At 35.4% G+C, this 21533-nt stretch overlaps 1 protein-coding gene across 2 annotated transcripts; it reads left to right on the plus strand.

The window, feature by feature from the left end:
- Positions 1–11323: 11323 nt before the first annotated feature.
- Positions 11324–20329, plus strand: LOC126815851 (zinc finger protein OZF). Of its 2 annotated transcripts, none has more exons than XM_050541850.2 (2): positions 11324–11366; positions 16493–20329. In XM_050541850.2, exon 2 carries the CDS (start codon positions 16525–16527, stop codon positions 17875–17877), a length of 1353 nt encoding a protein of 450 aa, XP_050397807.1. In that variant the 5' UTR covers positions 11324–11366; positions 16493–16524; the 3' UTR covers positions 17878–20329. The 2 variants fall into 2 exon arrangements, with proteins under 2 accessions (XP_050397807.1, XP_050397797.1); XM_050541840.2 differs by lacking the exon at positions 11324–11366 and adding an exon at positions 15448–15815.
- The last annotated feature ends 1204 nt before the right edge of the window (positions 20330–21533 follow it).

Consider the following 21533-nt stretch of genomic DNA (forward strand, 5'->3'; position numbering starts at 1 on the left):
GAGCTAGCTATTCTAGTAACTGGCGAAGAATGATTGGGCCTACCAGATGGATCATATCCAAGAACACCACAACAAATTTCCTGTTGATACTCAAGATTCAAAGCTGACATAATGCTTTTAATTTCATCAATGACTTTTGTAGTTAAGTTTAAATCCCGAGATTGCGCCATTTTCACAAGATGAAAAATTGAAATTAGTTGGATACAAAAAAAACCCCAAACATTATACAACTATCATCCGAACTTAAAAATAACAAAACATCTAAGTGAAATTATAAATAGTAAACAAACTGTAAAGGATTATCATCAAAGTTCAGAATCTGTCAGAAATCAACCAAGCTATTTCAAATAAGTCTTAAGTTCTTAAACTGAAATACCAATACCACAATGTTAACAAATTCAATTAAAGCCCTGTCAAAAAATAAACAAATCTAGAAGTCCAAAAACACAAGGAGTCTGTAATATAAAACACAACCTGTCGAAAATTAATCAACGACATATACCAAAATCACAACTATCAAAACGTTATCCGATTATAATAAAACAAATTCAAATATCAACTACGGATACGACAATTGATCAATTTAATACAAAGTACGAATATCATAAACCAAATGCATATATACCTAGTAAATGTAAAATAATTTATGACAATAGAAGTACAGAAATGGAGAGATGTTACATCTAAGTGTTAGTGTAAAAATTGTTAATTTATAGAACAATGCGGGATGCAAAAGAAATAGAATGGTGGTCTTGCCATTAGGTGAATATATTTGAGTTCATATTTTTGGGTGAATTTTCAAAATACATATACTTATATATGCCATTTAATGAGGTAAGGTACCTGATCCGCGGCACCACATGAACCAAGCGCCAGCCTGTGTGAAATACAGTGAGTGTCCAAAATAACAGGATTTAATGCCTTCAACCTAGTATCAATACATCTAATAATTTGTCTGCTGTTAACCCTGTGCTAAGTTTCCTTATACTTAAAAAAAGTCTTTGTACTACCTTTAAATAAGTATCTTACATAAATTATCAAATTTTGATCTACTGCAACATCTGTTGATTCATCAATTAGCAAGCTAAAATAACCTGACTATTTAACTTTTTCCACCAGTTCATCTAAAACTACTTCTGCCATGGCTTGTTCAAATTTAAGAACACTATCATTATGAGTATAAATTGTATGTTTATCGACATTTAAGGACTGTAAGTCACTGGCAGAATGGAATTGGGTAGGTCATGCTGTGCCCTGATTAAAACATTCTCCATAGCAGAGAAAACAGCTTCTTTTGACTTTCTGATGGACTTGTCTCTAGCTTTAACCATATCTTTACCAGTTTCTAATACTTGAAGGGCAACTTTGTGATTACTGTCACAATACAATACACATTCAATTATCCATCATAGAAAACTTAAAATCCATTTAATTATCTGTCAGAAAACTCAAATTCAAAACTTAAAATAGCATACATATATTCATGATCAAAACAAACACACGTACTTACCTTTACTTGGATGAAGAGCAGTAATACTTTCTTTATTTAATACATTTCAACCAGTTGTGATTGAATTTGTGACCTTAGCTGATTCACATGTAGAACAAAACATTGTTTTGGTAGCTGAATCATACCTTAACCCAAGGATTTGAACATTTCCATTCATCCCTGAAAGATCTACCTTTTCCGAATGCACTTAAGAATTTACGTTTTTCGAAATTTTTCTCTACCGTGGTCTTTTGGGGGTACATGTAGATCTATTGTGGTAGTTGACGTCACTTCAACATCTAGGGATGTAATATCATCAGATGGACATTCTTTATCTGACGTCGATGAAGACTGCTTAAGACCCGTGGCTCATGATTTGATAACTGACTTCTGTTGTTTATTAAAGATTTAACGCCCAATACATGTATGATATTATGGACAGGTTGATTTAATTAAATTATTTACACTTAATGGGTTGAAAATTGGTAAAAACACATAATAAAAACGTCCGTGTGTATCAAAAGTCACCTTGAAATTGGTAAAAATAAAAAAGTCCTTGTATATCAAAATTTCAATTTAAAACACACTTATAAAATCGCTATTGCGAGAAGAGAGGGCGAGTCATCTTCTCCCTTTGTCATAATAAAAAAAAAACAGGAGGTCCAGCTGGCTGATGTTTGGCTTCATTAGTGCGGATAGAAAAAACCTGATTCCCGCGAAATAAAATCCAATCAATACACAAAGCACAGAATAATGTCCCTTTTAAACAACGTTGTATATACCATTTTGTATCCAGATTGACTTACACCTTTACGATCCTTGGGTTAAACCATAAGGAGACACAGCAGCAACACCACAAACGGTTTATTTATATTACACATGATCACTTCTTATTACATTATTGGTAAAAGAAAAGTTCAAATCATCCATTCAAGACTTCGTTTATCAAACAGTGATCTAAATGTACATGCATTTTTAAGACACATAACCGGCTCTCCAACCTGCAGATGTGGACACAATTTTGAAGACCCTTATCACTTTCTGCTGATATGTCCCTTGTACTCAGATGCACGAAATACAACCATGAAAACACTGAGGGGCAAAACTTTTTAGAATTGAGTAATAGATTCTGTTTACATATATATTTGTACACTTTCAAGCCTTAAACCAAAATTATTCATTATGTATTTCAAATAACCTTTTTATTTGAAAAAAAATATTATTGTATACTTCCAGAATTCTATTAATTAATAACACAATATGAATAGTTTCGACTATATATATGTATTTAAGTAAACTAATTGTAATTATATCGTTTTGTTGAAGTGAGAGGGGTGATAAGCCTAGTCTGTTCCCCAATCCTATTCTTATTGAATAAAATATAATTTATTAAAAAAAATGTTTGAATGGAATTACTGCATAGAAAATGTGTTTTACTGAATGGTTACTTTTTATTACTTCTTTGAACCTGCTTGCTTACTATGAGATGCTATGAAATCAAGCCAAACCTTGTAGCAAAGTACAGAATGTGACGAGGTGCTATAATAGTGTTGCATTACCTTATTTCACCATTGGCATTATTTTTGTCTCCCCTCCCTATCTGGTAGTTGTGCCCTAGAGCTGCCAGTATATGTCTTGCAGTATTATGAAAACCTCTTCCCAGCATACATCAAGAGAAGTTGGTTGAAATTCCTAATATCACCAGTGATTCTGTAAAAAGAATATCATGACATTCGTCGTTATCAACTGCATCAAAATAAGAGATAAGTTGTTCCTGTATACTTCAGATGAATTTCTCATAGTCTGGCATGAAATCTAGATATGTTTTAAATAAAGAGAGAAGAGGGGTTTACAGCTAACTCGACATAAACTCAGTCATTTGGGTACTGGCATGGTTAATTTTCATTTCAGGAGTTTATTGGTGGTATTTGGAGAAAACCCAGTTTTCTTTTTTTTTTTTTGATGCAACGGGTTGTAGAGCCAACCGGATAAATTCCTGAAACTGAGCTACCAGTGTCACAGTCTCTATCTTCAGCTTTCTTCATAGATGTGAAGCATATATAAAATATTATATGAAAAAGGAATACTAACATAAATTCATAAGGTATGGACAAACATATACCAATGGGATTGTGTTGAAACATACATAAACTAAACCAACCAAAATTCAAAACAGTTAAAAATAACAATTGACACATACCCCTGTCCACCGCAGCTGGATTCTCTATGTACAGCCTGACGAAGTGTTACCGTCTTTGTACGGTCTACATCAGAGTCAGTAAGTAAATATTGGGGACACAAATCAAACTGATTGTGCGAAAACTTTCCTTTTAGAATCCTTGCTTTGGCACAAATTGTGTACATCTTATTCTTATCGCGGTGGATGATTATTCCCAGAATATTACGTGGATCATCACGACCCCTATCCACTGGAGGGTTAGGTACAGCTACGTTGTCTCCCACCTGGCCACTGGCTGGTTCTTCTCGACTACCTTTGACCATAGGCTGAGCTCGTGTTATCTGAGCAGAGCTGCCACCATTTCCTTCACATAGGTTTTTTTGCAAGAGGACATTGAGTAAATCCGAGGCAGTATTCGCCTGATGATATCAAGTAATTTGTTTCAATGACATTTAATAATTGAACTAGAATATACTGGTCACAATTCTATGGAATTACTACTTATTACTGAGCGACGTTTTGACAAGGCTTCTCTAATCATTATTAAGCAATCATAAAATACAATGTTGTTTATTACAAATTTAACGTCCAATATGTAGCAGGAGTTTTGACGGACAGACAGACTATCCGGCAGTCCAGGTCGTGGGTAAAGTTGTATAGACTAGTTGACTCCAATTAACAATACAACAGTTTATTTCAGGACAAAATACACTTCATACACATAACAAAAACACCTAAGACAGGTGCTTTTTTTCCAGGAAAATAAAGATGATTTATACACTTTATAGTCAACACAATACGAAACACTTGAAATAAATGATTAATTTGTGCTGTAATTAAGAAGAGCTGTTTAAAGATGGGTAGAAAATAGAAGAGTGAAGTTAGTAACCAAAATCAACAAAGCAGGTTTCCAAGGGAATGAAATCTACTCACTACCTTATAACAATAGCATTTTTAAACTTTAAACTAAAGTAAATATCACCACTGGAAAGAAAAGGCTAGCTGGATACTCAAGACAATAGAGACTGACTGAAATAGTTAAAGTGGCTATAACACCCTACTAAAATATTTAAAGGGGCTAAAACACCCTACTACAAATACATAAGGTATGATATTATGGATAGGTTAATTTAATATGGAGTAATATATAGAAGAATTCCAAACGGAATGTTGTGCTACTTGGTGACTTTAACATTTCACTACGACAACCCAAATTCTCCATTTGTCAAAAAAATCGCCAGAATCTTAAAACTGCACGATCTTCAACAGCATGTTCAACAGCCAACTCATAAAGCAGGCCACATCCTTGATTGGATTGTCACTCGCCAAGATTGCACCTTGATAGAAGACGTCAAAATAAGAGATATACAGATCGCTGATCACTACCTTATATCTTCAAAATGGAATTTTGAAAAGCCCCAACCCGATAAACAGTTAAAGTCTATTCGAAAGATACGATCCATTCAGTTTGACGCTTTCCGCACTGACCTTGCTTCATCTGACCTAGTTTGTAACCCTCCTCAAGATCCAGATGACCTTGCTGTCCTGTACAACACGACGCTGCTCACTATCCTGGATCAGCATGCTCCAATCGTTACAAAACAGATTATACCTCGACCTGGCATTAACTGGTATAACACCGAGGTACGCGATGCAAAGAAAAGTCGTCGTTTGGCTGAACGGAAATGGAGGTCTACTCATCTTGAGGTACATCGGCAATTATATAACGATGAAAGAGCCAGAGTATCTAAAACTATCAGAGAGGCCAAGTCACGTTACTGTCTTGAAAAACTGACTGAAGATGCCAACTCTCTTGATAAGTGTCATTCCTTCATGAAATCATTGCTTGGTACCAAATCCACAGCCACTCAGCCACATTCAGATGATCGCGAGAAATTGGCAAACTCTTTCTCTGACTTCTTTGCCTCAAAGATTGACCAAATTAGAAAGGAGTTTACTGATCATGGAGTCCTTAGTGATACAAATACGTGTATACCCGTGAACTTGACTGGTGTCGTGCCACTCAACGAGTTTGAGAGTTTTAGTCAGGATGACATTTTAAAGATCATCAAATCCGCCAACAAAACGACATGTCCACTTGATCCAATACCTTCCAAGCTACTCATTCAACTGCTAGACATTCTACTTCCTGTTATTACTCTATTAGTCAACTTAAGTTTAAGTACTGGATGTTTCCCATCGGTGTTCAAACAGGCGGTGGTGAGACCACTAATCAAAAAGGAGTCTCTTGATCCCAATATTCTCAAAAACTATAGACCTGTGTCTAACTTGTCATTCCTTTCCAAAATTTCTCGAAATATGAGTTGTTGGATAAGTTTCAGTCTGCTTACAGACCCCACCATGGCACTGAGACCACTGTGTTGAGGGTCCTCAACGACCTACAGTGTGCAGTGGATACAGGGAACGTAGCATCTTTGACTCTTTTGGATTTATCTGCAGCGTTCGACACTGTGGACCATCAGATTCTATACAATAGACTTAAAAACCAGTTTTGGATTTCCGGTACACCGCTTTTATGGATCACATCATATCTTAGTAATAGACATCAAACAGTTCTACTTGGTGAGGCTAAATCTCTACCGTTTAAACTTGACTGTGGCGTACCGCAAGGCAGTGTTTTAGGACCCATTTTCTTTGTTCTTTATACAACCGCTTTAGGGTCTGTGATCGATGGCTATGATCAGAGGCACTACTCTTACGCCGATGATACTCAACTCATTGGTGTGTCTAGTCCTATGCTAATCAGAAATGCCTTACAAAAAACTACTGACTGTTCGCTGGCAGTTAACAGTGGATGAAAGCGAACAAACTAAAATTGAACGACGATAAAACAGAGGCTCTTTTAGTAGGTTCATCACAACAACTCAAGTTACTACCTGATCTTAAAATCACCATTGGTAATTCAGAAATAAATTTCTCCAAAAATGTTCGAAACCTTGGAGTGATATTTGATCCTTCTCTGACAATGGACGCTCAGGTTGATATGGTATGCCGTACATGCTACTATCATCTACGCTGTATATGCAACATCAGAAACTATCTCACTGCTGACGCTTGTAAACTACTTGTGAGATCACTTATTTTATCAAGGATTGATTATTGTAATAGTTTACTCTATGGAATCCCACAAGCATTTCTAGCCAAGATCCAAAAGGTTCTTAATACTGCAGCCCGAATAGTAACAAGGACACATAAGTTTGATCACATCCAGAATGTGCTGGCTTCTTTACATTGGTTACCTGCTGAGGCGCGAGTCAAATACAAAATACTAACATTAGTGTATAAATGTCGCAATAATGCAGCTCCTCAATACTTATCTGAACTCTTATATGACTACAACCCTATTAGATCACTTCGCTCTCAAAATAAACAGTCACTAGTTGTTCCAAGATATAATTTGAAGTCATATGGGTATAGGTCTTTCAGTTCAGCTGGTCCTAGATTATGGAACGAACTTCCACAACAGATCAAGAATCAACAAACTTTTAATCAATTTAAATCCGCACTAAAGACTTTCCTGTTTCAACAGTTTTACCAATAGAGCCATTACAAAAAGCGTTTTGAGCATGTGTCAACATGGAGAAGACGCTATATAAAACTTCATTATTATTATTATTAAGATAGGTAAAAACACTAAATGGTTTCGAATCCCCGGTTGTACGTGACAAGGAGTAGGGTCACCTGTCCAACCTCGTGGGTTTTCTCCGGGTCCTCCAGTTTCCTCCCACTGCTAAAAGACCCCTATGCGCAAGCGAATTATTGAAATAAAATTAAACCATATGTTAGTCCCGAAATGACCTAGTTTGTGTCGAGTTGACGTTAAACCCCATTTCTCTCTCTCTCTCTCTAAAAACACTAAAAATACAAAGTTCTTGTGTATTTAAAAGTCACTTTAAAATTGTTAACACAAGGTACAATTTTATGGATACACAATTACTGAGTTTGATACTAAGCGACGTTCCGACGAGGATACTCTCGTCTTTATCAAGCAAAAAATGACAGTGGGAGTCAGAGATTACTTGTACCACAGGAGTCAAAGGGACGAATCAAGAAATCCCCCAACATTAGAATAACGTTGGTGTTTATATAGACTAATACACAGTTTGGTGGAGTTATTACTAGCTCTAGAGTTGGTTATTATTCTATTTCTTGACAAACCTTAAATATATCCCCACCCCCCATTCAGGAGTAAAAAGAACATGTTGGATTACAGAATTCAATAATTCAGCCAAATCGTGAAGATTTAAATACTCGCGTACACAATGCAACTATCCTAGAGACAAATATAACCACCGACACAGATTGTCATTACTAACATTTGACCCAGAGCCTAAATGTGTATGGCTTGCCCTAATGAAACAGGAAACAGCCTCCTGAATCTGGCAGGTCCAACATGCCGTGTAACCATAGAAAAACCATGGAAAATGAACCAGCAGAACGTGACGCTTAAGATGTTGGTCTTCAGGTAAGGTATCACCCACAGTTTCGGGGCTATTCTTGGTTTGAATATGCACCCAGGTGCTACATATGTAATATTTGTAGATGAGCTAGGATTGGGGGTGTATAGCTCATTTGTGGAGAAGTATTATAGTGAAGGTGGTCACTGCATTATAAGTCCAATTCCAAATCCATTACTTTATATACAGTTTAAAAATACATTATTTACAAGATCATATCAAAGGGTTACTAAATGTCTTTAGCCTATCTCATCTGATGTCCCTATATATTTTTCATTTTCATTCCCTCTGTCTGTGTAGGGGATCTTTTAAACAAACTAATTTGCATACAGACAAAAGGACACTTATTTCAACAAATCAGATTAAAGTAGAGTTTAGAGATAAAAATATATAGCCCTTTTGGCAAAATTATCTAACGACTCGCTTTCCAACTGCTTCGCATTTTGAAGTTCTCTACGCGAGATGACGGGAGCATCTTTCCTACTGAAGCGACGTTTTAGCTCATTTACCAGACCATGATGTTCCCAGATATTGAGTTTGTTGACGTATTCAAGTACTGACCCACGAAGACAGTCTGGCATTCTCTCAAATAGTCTCTCAAATTTTCACTGTCATCGGAAATGGCGTCGTATGGGCAAAAACTATATTTATAGCCTTCATAAAAGATATTTTATTCAAATGAGTCTGATTAGTAATGTTTTTAAAATTATGACATTTGATTCCAATCAACAAATAGAAAGAACCCATACGATCATACAGATACCACAAAATGTTTCCTAACTTATACGGTTGCAGAGAAATGGTAATTTTCTACAAGTCACTTTTCAAGTTTTTTGGTCTATAAAAAGTGTCAATTATTATTCGATTTTCATAAAAGTTTCAGGATGTGATGCCTTAAGCCATTTATGATTTCATAGAACTAATTTAACATTTCCATTATCACCGGAAGTAATATCATTTTGGCAAAAACTGTATTGTTAGCCTTCAAAACAAATATTTTTTTGAAGTGGGTTACATTTAATATTCATTTAATATTATGATATTTGATTATACTGGGCATATAGATTGGATCAATACGATCATATAGATGTCCAAAAATTGCTTCTAGCACCTTCCCTTGTCGAGAAATAACCAATTTTGTCAGAATAACTTTTTAAGATTTTTTTCGCATTTTAATTTCCCATTAGAAAGTCAGCTTACTTAGCGGTAAGTTAGTAACAAATTTTGTCAGGATCACTTTTTTGACACAATTATGTAACACATGGTAACAAATGTGTGAATATGGTAACAAATGTATGAATAGAATTGATATTGCTGGCTTTGATTGATTCTGCGTCCATTTTATAACCTGTCTGCAGTGTTCATGTGGAAATCTGTTTATCGGTTCCATTGGTAACGAAATATAGATCTGTATTTTAATCAGATTGATATTTTAATATCAATCTGATTAAAATACAGATCTATTTAAAAATGCTATTTTAAAAAGATTATTGTGATCATAATTTAGAATATTAAACTTAGATAGTAGTGAGACTATTATTAAATATTAATTATTGATTTAATAGAATATATTATACTTAGCATAGTTGAAAATAATTATGTAATAAGATTGTCATACAAGGAATAACCCTTGATCTGTGTTCATCGTTGGTTTGTGTCTTAATGGCTTCATGTAGTTGGCGTGTGCTTTTGTTGCTGATATTTCTGCATAACGTTTTAACATTTAACCATTGGACTCTGTGGCGGGGGTTGGAGTTTTAAGATTGGAAACTTATTAACAAGTAGACTATTCGTGAATGTAACGAAGCCACGGGGTTGTGAAAACACCTATATTCATTAACACCTGACTTGGCAATGTCTAGAAAGAAAAAAAAAACCTATCGATTATGGAATACATTTTATCACAGTAAACAATAGGCAGCAATTTTAGTCATTTCGTATAATGTCTGGAATTTTCAGTCATTACAAGTAGTGTCTAATGTTCACGGGCTCTTCGCGAAATGACTGATTCTTTTACACAGATTGACACCTTTTAGCTTTGAATGCATTATATAATACATTGGAAAAAAGGATGGACTAGATTGTCCAGTCAACTACACAGTCAATTAAACAGTGCTAAACATTCAGTTCATATTTGTTTATTTTTGAAACATTAAAAAAAGAATTCGTTATATCAAGTATCACCAAAACAAGCATGCGTCGAAGCAAATCATGAGTTACTCGGGTTGATGAAATCCAAGCCGCCGTAATATATACAACCTAGACTAAGGGTCCTCTGAAAGGTCAGTTTTGTTTCTTGTATTATTATTAGGTTTATTGTGCTTTGTGCCCTATTTTGTTAGTAGTGTTATTGTGCTGTGTACCCTAACAATCACCAGAAGCTATAGTTCACATGCGTTGAAAACTAAATATCCAGTAAATTTGCTGCTGATGATCGAAGGGCAATCAGGACAATAAACTACGTATAACACATAACTTATGGAAAAACAATTACTGATTTATTTAGGTGACGTTTCGAAGAGTATTCTCTCAACGTTTTCAAGCAAGTACTCATCGAAACGTCGCCTAAATAAATCAGTAATTGTTTTTCCATAAGTATGTGTTATAGTTTATTGCTCCACCAGTTACTAAATGCCTCTTAAAGATCGGTAATCAGGACGATTACATGTCTGATCATGTCATTTCGGTCACGCGTCATTTCGGACTCAAAGTTTTGGACTCGGGTAGGTGACGTTTCAGACACAAAGATAAGTTGATTTGGCTTGCGAGCCCTTTCACTGCAACACATTACTTTGGCACATGGTTCACCTAGACGGGAGGTCAGAATGGCCCACTCTGATCAATCGGCTTTGGTCATTTTTAGCTCTGTAGAATATACCCTTTCCCAGTTTAATACTCTGTTGTTTATTCACCCAGCATACAACCTACCTTTGTGTCCTAGTACATTCTACAGAGCGACGGCTTGGGGCAATCAGGTTAGACACTTCTTTTTTTTACTTGTTGGACCACTTAGCTGTTGTGAGAGTATGTTTCGTTGCCTAGCAACCTATCTTTAAAGAAGTAACCATATCCTGCTTGACGCCAGTGTTACTTTTTATGAAATAATAAATAACTTTTTCTGTTACAGAAAATTAAAGTGAAGTGATCTAGAGATAACTGTTTCAAGTAAAGAGGCATAGCAAATACATGTGTAGTTTACTGTTATATATTATGTTTAATAGTAAGTCCTTATTCAAGATATAATGAAACCATATAAATGTGATGTTTGTAATAAATCATTTACTCATAATGGTAACTTAAAGATACACAGCCGGGTTCACACAGCAGAATATATGTGCGATGTCTGTGGAAAATCGTTTACTCAAAGTACCAAACTGGAGAATCACAAAACACTTCATGTTGTACAGAAATTTTACAAATGTGAAATTTGTGATTATGAATCGAATCGCAGTGATACTATACAAGAACATATGAGAATACACACAGGAGAAAAACGTTTTAAATGTGATGTTTGTGGGAGATCATTTACTTCTTATAGTACTCTACACAGACACAAAACCATTCATTTGAACCAAAAACCCTATAAATGTGCTGTTTGTGGTAAAACATTTTCAACAAACAGTAATTTAAGGAAGCACAAAATAATGCATACAGAAGAAAAACCTTTTCGATGTGATGTTTGTAGTAAATCATTTAGTAGAAAAGATAGTTTCCACAGGCACACAAAAATACATTGAGAATAAAACGATTATAGATAGAATGTTTCAGGAGAGAAGCCCTGGCAAGGAAACCGATAATTGTCGACCTATGTAACCTCAGTTTTTTCCAGTATCCTTCCACTGCTAAAAGTGGGTGTTAAAATCTATCTCTATTGGGTAGGACGTCAATTCAATATGTATAAATTGGAAGTGCAGTAAGAGATCCCTGAGAAGTTGAAACTGAAAAAAGGGAAGGGGGGAAGACAACTAGGGTATCAAGTCTAGGAGTGCACATGTAACTACCACATTACTGATTTGTTTTTTGTTAAAATGAAATGAACATGGATTCATTAACCTCCTAAGGAAGACAGGATTTGGGTTAGGAAATGCCTATCTGAGTACAATACTATTTAAAGTGCATTCTGATATACGTGTAACTCACAGAGCTTGTCTCGTCAATTCAACACTTAAATTACGACGCGATGTCACCAGATATTACAGCTGTGCTCAATGGTGTAAATTAATGCGAGCCATTTTGCTGTGTATTTTATTTAGGGAATATTAAGAATCTAGAGCAATGGTTATAGATTAGAGAAATAGTTGTCTCACTTGGCTGTTTCATTCTTAAATGTTGTAAAAGATATATTTTAATTTGAATTTTGAGTAAGCTATATACCGGTACATGTAAGATAATGTAATATCATTTTCATCAATTTGCAGTATACATATACAACATTAATGATTTATTATATTGTAGTAGAGTTGAATTGGTTTCTGTACTTTTAATTTGAACTGGCTGGGCCTGGAAATCTAATGTAAATGTTTAGATTTTGGTATAAATCTATGGATGCACAATTTTGTTGGGGGTTTTTTGTTTTGTTTTGGTTTTTTGGGGGTTTTTTTTGTTTTTTTTTTTGGTTTATAGAAACCAATTATTCCATATTGCTATTGATGCTTCTATATTACCTTGAAAATATGTGATCATATATAATAGCCATTGGTTAAGACACAGTACACATTTTAAAATCAGTATGCGGCAGCATGTACTCTATGGACGTAATGGGCATTTGTAATTTATAAAAAAAAAAACCCATGTATCCCAGAGATGATGCAGAAGTTATTTAAAAATGTCTGATTCACAGATGACAAAATAATAATAAAAGTAAAAATAAATAAACAGGTGCAGGTTTAATTTAATTATTAGCCCAGTTCGGGTCAGAACAGTAGGACGTTAAAGGCTCAGTACCACTCTTGTTGTAACTGAATAATATGCCCCAATCTTTATTCTGGTCAACAAATTGTACTATTTTAGAATATTTCAATTAATTGATGATACAAATTTCATCTTAACACACCTTATTTAAAAATTTTGAAAAATTCAACATAATGGTTTGAAACGTCTAACGTAAACCTTTTGAAATGAAACTTTGATTTAAAAATATTTTCGAACCCTCTGGACAAGTAAAATAGGATGTAATGGATAATTTACACAACAGGTAGGACACTTAAACATCTAGTACTTAGATAGAGATATTATTTATTTTCTGGAGCTTTCAAGCCAGCAAGAGTGTTATTGTCCCTTTAAACCCCATTTCATTTCATTATTTAATTTATTTAATTAGAAATTCCAATAAAAATGTTAATATTGTCACTTTATGGACACTTTTTTGTGATATAGAGAGAGGCGCCATACAACATTGCATTGAGATGTTGATGTATTTAATTGGGTCAAGGACAGTCACACTGAAATTCAGTCTTACATTGGCATTTATATCCCCACTAATAAATAAAGGAACACATATAATCAGTTATCGGATTTTGTAGCATTTGCAAGGCTTTAAAGCAATTGCAGGTTGAAATTCTTTAAGTGGGGGCCCTCCATGGAAATCCTCATTAATTAGTATGGAGTTTTCATACTCGGTGAGTATAGTAGGTTATAGACATAACGACCCTATTTGGTCATAACGGGTGTTCGATCCCTGCATTGGCCGAGAAAGTTCATCCAGATTTTCCGGCGTGGTTTCCCCTTGTCAGGGATGCAGGACGGAGGGCCTGACAAGGACAGCTGTCTAGTCATTCGGATGAGATGAAAAACCGAGGTCCCGTGTACATATTGGCGTGCACGTAAAAGATCCCTTGACAGTTGGAATTCGATATAAGAGTAGGCCGTAGTGCCGCTGTCCGGGCAAAATTTCCCTCATAGCACACTGTATGGCGTATGCCCGTCTTCATTAGTCCAGTTCGGAGCAAAACAGTAGAACATTAAACCCCATTTCATTTTATCTCATTTTTGGTCATAACGGCCTAAATAATTGGTCATAACGTCCAAAATATTTGGTCATAACGGCAAAAAATTTTGGTCATAACGGCCATACAAATTGGTCATAACGGCCAAAAAAAACAAAAAACATACCATTTATTACATGTACAAACTGATATTTTTTAATATAAATATTGCATAATAGATAATACCATAATATAAATACATACATTACATAAACATTAATTTAATACGTAAATTTACATAGACATTTAACATAATACAAACTATAATATGCAGTTTTCTGGGTTTGCTTTGGTTGTTATGTCTCTAGGACTCATGATTTGTATAACTGTAGCACCACATCGATGTTTTGTTTAAATATTTTGTTTTTCATTCAATTAAAAATGTTTGGCCGTTGCAACTAAATTTTTGGGCCATTATGACCACACTCTTTGGCCGTTATGACCACACTCTTTGGCCGTTATGACTTAATTAGGGTCGTTTTGACCAAGGCATAGGGCCGTTATGACCTCATCCCAGTATCGTAATTTAGTTTTTATCACGTTCTGTCGTGAAAATCCCTGCTCACAGTACTAGTCAACACTAATAACTGGTAATACTCTCCAATCTCCATAAGGCGAATTATATTATTAGGATAATGGTCGGCCAATCCTAATACTGTTTAGGGGAGTTGCATGGCCGAATGGTTAGCACGTGCGCGCTGTATCATAAGGTCTGTTATAGAGTCAACTGTATGGTTTCGATTCCCCTGTTGTACTTGACAAGGAGTAGGGTCACCTGTCCAACCTCGTGGGTTTCCTCCCACTGCTAAAGACCCCTACGCACAAGCAAATTATTGAAATAAAATTTAACCAGGTATTAGTCCCCAATTGACCTAATTTGTGTCCAGTTGACATTAAACTCTCTCCCTCTCTCTCTCTCTCTCTCTCTCTCTCATACTGTTTAATGTTTTAGCATTTCGCTATAAAGCGCTGGATAATTTTCTTTCATCATCGTCATGAAGATAACCATTCTAGCTCCGCACCAGTGGTAAACGAGTCTCTGCTGCCGCAAAAGTTTTCAAATGTCAGCAACTCGTTTATTCCAAAGGTTGTCAATTTCACTTATTTATAATTTTTTAATTATTTATATATGAAATAAATGAAATTTTTGTTATGCTTAGAATGTGCATATGTAGGCTACTTTTTGCAATTATTTTGGCGATATTAGCAGAAAAATAATAAACGCTCATGTCGGTGTTAGTAAATTGAAATAAAAATGACTTTTGTATTGATCAAAGTGACAAGCGTGTTAATAAAGGTATCGAAAAATGAATAATCTTTTAGTACACTGAACAATGTTAGACTAGAATTTAGTGAGTGTTTAGGCAGTGGCAGTGCTCATACTGGCTTCCATTTTTTTCTCCGCCAAAATGGATCATAATGTTCTTTATAAATATTATCCCGCCCCCCGGAATATAATGTGGCTCGTATACTCAGATGTGGGTTACTCGTGTTGATCCTTGTCTTAAATGTATATTCAACCGCATCTATGTTAAGAGCACCGACTTCCGATTGAACAGAAATTCATGAATAATACTATTCATTCCCTACGGAGCTGTGAGTGTAATGAGACCTACGTACAGAGCTGGACTAGCTCTACTCATACAGTGGTTTCATGTTACTTGAAAATACAGAAAAACTGTTTGGTAAGATAAGATTAAGATTTCAGTGTTCCACTCTTTTCACTATTTGTAACATAATTACTTATTTCCATGCAAACTGTGATGATATGTGTTGAAAATTTTGCAATTGAACCTAATTTTACATGCTCAAAGCCTCGAATAGTGTATCAATTGTAGCTGTGAATAAGAATTATTACAGCTACAAATATTGTAGCTTTTTATACGGTATCCAGACCACTCGGAGCAAGACTGGGCGGACCAAAAATGAGACCAATCGGACCAAAATAGAGACCACTCGGACCAACCCAAAAGCCCACTCGGACCAATATTTTAGCTTTGCTGCTCGGACCAACATAAAGACCACTCAGACCAATTAATCTATATTGTAAGACCACTCGGACCAATATTTCGCTTTGTTACTCAGACCAGATATATCTGAAAGTTAAAAAATATCATGTCTTAAACTGCGATTACGATGTTTAGATATGTATTTAACAAATAAATGTACATACCAGTATTGCAGGTTCTATGCTGCCATCCTTGTATATCAAAAAGTCATCTATAAATATAGGAGGTCCAGCTGACTGATGTTTGGTGTCATCAGTACAGATAGAAAAAAAAAAGTGGGGAAATATTGTTGTTGTTTATTACAAATTTTTGCAAAATTAGGAGTTAAATTCTATTTTTTTTTCTATTTTCAGAAAACTAAAGAGTTTGTAATAGCAGAATAAATATGAATCCTCAAAAAGATTGTGGTCTAAAACCTTTTTATTTTAAATGTTCATTATGTGATGAAAAGTATGATTTATACAGTAATTTAGTGGAGCACTGTAAAACACATGCTATAGACAAACACTATCAACAGTTATTACCCCTTTCTTGTGGGGTGTGCTACCAGAGTTTCAACTTTTATAAAGATCTGGATCAACACAGTAAAATACACTTCAAAGAGGGCTTCAATGTGGATTCAAAAACACAACTAAATTCAAAAGAATCCTATGAATGTGATGTTTGTGGTAGATCTTGTGCCAATGAAAACAAATTTAAAATCCACATGTGGACTCATAGTGGAGAGAAACCATATAAATGTAATATTTGTGGTAAATTTTTCGCTCGAAATGCTAACTTTACCATCCATATGAAGTCTCATTCAGTACAAACATGTCACATTTGTTATAAACCCTTTACTCAGAGTAATGAGCTAGAAAAACATTTAAAGACTGATCATGAAGAGAATCCATTTAAATGTGATGTTTGTAGCAAATCATTTACTACAAAATATAAACTATGTTTTCACCAAAAACTACATACTGGTATAAAACCTTATAAATGCGATTTTTGTGAGAAATCATTTACTCAGAAACGGTATTGCACTGCACATATTAATACTCATTATGCAGAAAAGCCTTTTAAGTGTGAAATTTGTGGGAAATCCTATAAAGTAAAACAGGAATTAGCTTTTCACATCAGGAAACACACAAGAGAAAAGCTATTTAAATGTGATGATTGCGGTAAATCTTTTCTAAGTAAAACCTATCTTAAGTACCATTTAAAAACTCATAACAAAGATCGTTGTTATAATTGTGAACATTGTGATGATACTTTCTTAAGCAAGAGTGGTTTAATATCACACAGCAAGGTCCACATACCAAAACCAAAAAAGTCTTTTAAATGTAACGTTTGTGATAAATTATTTTCCCAAAATTGTAATCTTCAACAACACATCAGGATACATACTGGAGAGAAAATGTTTTCGTGTGAGATTTGTGGTAGAACCTTTATGTATAGAAGAAATCTAAGACAACACTTTCAAACTCACACTGAGAAAAAACCTTACAAATGTGATGTTTGTGGTAGATCATTTACTAGGCCTCAAAGTCTAAAGGAACATAGCAGAATTCATACTGGAGAGAAACCCTATGGATGTGATGTTTGTGGTAAAAGATTTGGATACCTGTCTTCATTTGGTCTGCACAAATTAAACCATAAAGGAATTCAATCTGAGAAGTGTAAAATTTGTGATAAATTGTTTACCAGAAAAGACTATTTAAGGGTCCACATGAAATCTCATAGGCCAAACAAATGAATAAAACTTATACAATTGAATAAAACTCAAATCCCAATACTCATGTGTTACAAGGAGTAGCGTCACCTCTTAACCACATGAATTTTTCTCCTGGTTCCTATGATTTCCTTCCACTGTTAAAGATCAATATGAACAAGTAAATGATTGAAATACATGTATGTTATATGTTATTCCAAAAATGACCTAGTTTGTGTCGAGTGGACATTGAAAACCTATGTCTCTCATGCTTATGTAAATGTAGGCACGTAAAAGATCCCTTGACCATTGGAATTCAATATAAGAGCAGGATACAGTGTGATTGTCTGGGCAAAATTTCCCTCGCACAGCACATCAGCTCAGTTGGAGCATAAAAGTAGGAAATGGAATGAAATAGGGTTTAACGTCCTACTGTTCTGCTCCTAACTGGGCTAATGAAGACGGGCATACAGTGTGCTACGAGGGAAATATTGCCAGACAGTGGCACTACGGCCTACTCGTATATCGAATTCCAACTATCAAGGGATCTTTTACGAGCACGTCAGTGTGTACACAGGACCTCCGTTTTCCATCCCATCTGAACGACTAGACAGTTGCCCTGCATCACTGACAAGGGGGAACCACGCAAGAAAATCTGGATGAACTTCCTCGGCCAATACAGGGATCGAACACCCACTTAGCCACCGTGATCCCCCATAAAAGTAAGACCTTAAACCTCGTTTCATTTAATTTCATTTGGAAACTATCACCGCTGTTATTCTTTTACTCACTGGGGGAAAAAGTATGGTAAAGGAGTGCAGATTTTGTTTGTTTAAAACCCGCAGATCTCGGTTACTTTCGATATTCACGCATATCGGACCATAACTTCCTGAATTATTGTCCCTGATTGTACCAAAAATCGTGTTTTTAGCTTGTGGACCCCGTAGAGGTTTTAATTTTTATCCGATTTAAAAAAAACGTTACAATATATCACCGTTACACCCTAAGGACAGTTGAGTTCGAATTTTGTAAAAATTGGACCGAAACTGACGGACAAAATGACCGCCCCTCGTTCGCAAATAGTGTCAAAATGTTGTGTATCAGGGTTGTGGACCCTCTGGAATCACAATTTTCATCTGATTTTGATGAAACTTGAAATGCATGTTTATAACCCACAGATCTCGGTTACTTTTGATATTCGCGCATATCGGACCCTAACTTTCTGAATTTTGGCGTCTGATTGTACGAAAAATCGTGTTTTTAGCTTGTGGACCCCATAGAGGTAACAATTTTTATCCGATTTAAAAAAACGTTACAGTATACATGTATCACTGTTACACCCTAAGGATGGTTGAGTTCAAATTTCGTAAAATCGAACAGAACTGACAAAATAGCCGCCCGTGTTCGCAAATAGTGTCAAAATATTGTGTATCATTGTTGTGGACCCTCTGGAGGTCACAATTTTCATCTAATTTTGATGAAACTTGAAATGCATGTTTATAACCCACATATCTCGATTACTTTTGATATTCGCGCATATCAAACCATAACTTCCTGAATTATGGCCCCTGATTGTACGAAAAATCGCGTTTTTAGCTTGTGGACCCCATAGAGGTCACAATTTTTATCAAATTCAAAAAATTGTTTGAATATATCACCATTACACACTAAGATCTTGGTTCCTTTTGATAATCGCGGATACCCTAACTTAACTTCCTGGATTATGGGCCCTGATTGTTCGAAAAATCATATTTATAGCTTGCAGATTCTCTAGAGGTCACAATTTTTTTCCGATTTTAAAAACCGTTTAAATACATCAACATTCTACCATAATGAAGGTTGAATTAGTATTTTGTGAAAATCAAAATGAAACCGCCCGACAAAATGGCTGCTCTTCGTACACAAATTGTGTAGAAGTGTGTAATACGAAGGTTGTGGATCCTCAAGAGGTCACAATTTTTTTCCAATTTTGATGAAACTTAAAACATATCTTTATATCCCAAAGATCTCTGTCCCTTTTGATATTTGCACATTTCAGGCCATAACTTTCTGGATTATTGCCCCTAATTGTTAAAAAAAATCACGTTTGTTTTAGCTTGTTCTCTATCCATCTCTTGCAAACTGTGGGCGTATCCTGCCTGGCAGCCGCTGGTAATGTGGGTGTATTATGTTGGGGCTGTTACGCAACTCTGGGGCTGTACTCTGTTATAGTGTGCCAGGTTGATCTTGGCCCCTTACATGTATGTTAACTTATGTTAATAAGTCATGTGATATCCTACATTAGCACATCAAAGTTAGTATCCAACCTTGTGGGTTTTCTCCAGGTCCTCCGGTTTCCTTCCACTGCTAAAGACGCCTACCCCCAAGCGAATTACTGAAATAAAATTGAACCATATGTTAGTCCCAAAATGATCTAGTTTGTATCGAGTAGACGTTAAAACCGCATTTATCTGTCTCTCACAGAGTGTAAAATGTAATGCGGCAAATGTAAAATATAGACACATCAAAAAACAGCATTTTCCAATTAAACATTTGATACATTGAACTTGAGTTTCACATTTAACTTTAATCATTACCGGTAACAGGAGTTTGTACATTGTACTTTTTACATGGAAAATTGCATTTTAGCAGAGCATTTGATATTGGCAGCATATAATTTACATACATTATTTAAATCGTCCGTCTTCGTTAGCCCAGTCTGACGTAAAAACCCCACAATTTCTGCTAATTTCTTCTTAAATTCCGGCCCTTGATTACATTAGTAAAGCGAAGAATCTATTGAAATTCAAATTATATTGAGCATTAATTCGATCAAAACAAGAATATGGGTGTATTATATATTGGTCGATCTGGGAATATTATCTCAAGGGGCTTTACACCTTACACATAACCAAGAATCAGTTTAGGAGCATTTCGAACATCTCCCGTGCACAGTTTATACGTGGCGGGCCCTCATTGCCCGACGGGCGCAATAAACTTGGACAGCTGTAGTTCATATAAAACCATATTTATACAGTAAAAGATAAAAGCACAGGCCCTTGCAGATCTCGTCACAGGCCACGAGATGTAAATAGACATATTTACAACTTATGACCTGTGACGAACCTCACATCAACAGTTGTTGTTGTTAGTTAGTTGTATTTTACGTCCGCTTCCACCGAGGTGATATCACAGACAACAGCTTGAGCATTCCCCCTTATATCAACGTGACTGTGGAGCCAGCAAAAAACAATGTCCTTGTCAATATTATAGTATAAATGGAAAAAGTACAAGTATATAATGTTATACCCCTGTTGGAATGAACTCATTTCCACAGTTACCATGCCACTGAAAAATAAAATAGAAGAGTTAGTAATAGCAAATTGTTTACCTTTGTTTCGATGCGATACGTGGCTTAGGGCATAGGTACCGCCCTTTTTGTTTACACAGTGATGTTGGTTTATGGCTTGCCCATACATTCAATTGGTTTACACGGTTATCGAGGCCTACATTTGGAAACAAATTTATCAACCCAGATACATTTTTCACCCATGGATTGTCGGCCAGTATGGCCAAATATTTTCTGTGGTGATCCACTCACACTTCTGGTTTAGAAGGTTTGGAAATCAAGTGAATTTACTAAATCGGGGGATGCAGAATAAGACCTGAAACAGAACATACGAAATTAAAAGTATCACGCCCGAAACAGTTTCTGGGGGGAA

This window comes from Patella vulgata, chromosome 1 (assembly GCF_932274485.2).
Source record: "Patella vulgata chromosome 1, xgPatVulg1.2, whole genome shotgun sequence".
Taxonomy (NCBI): Eukaryota; Metazoa; Mollusca; class Gastropoda; family Patellidae; genus Patella; species Patella vulgata.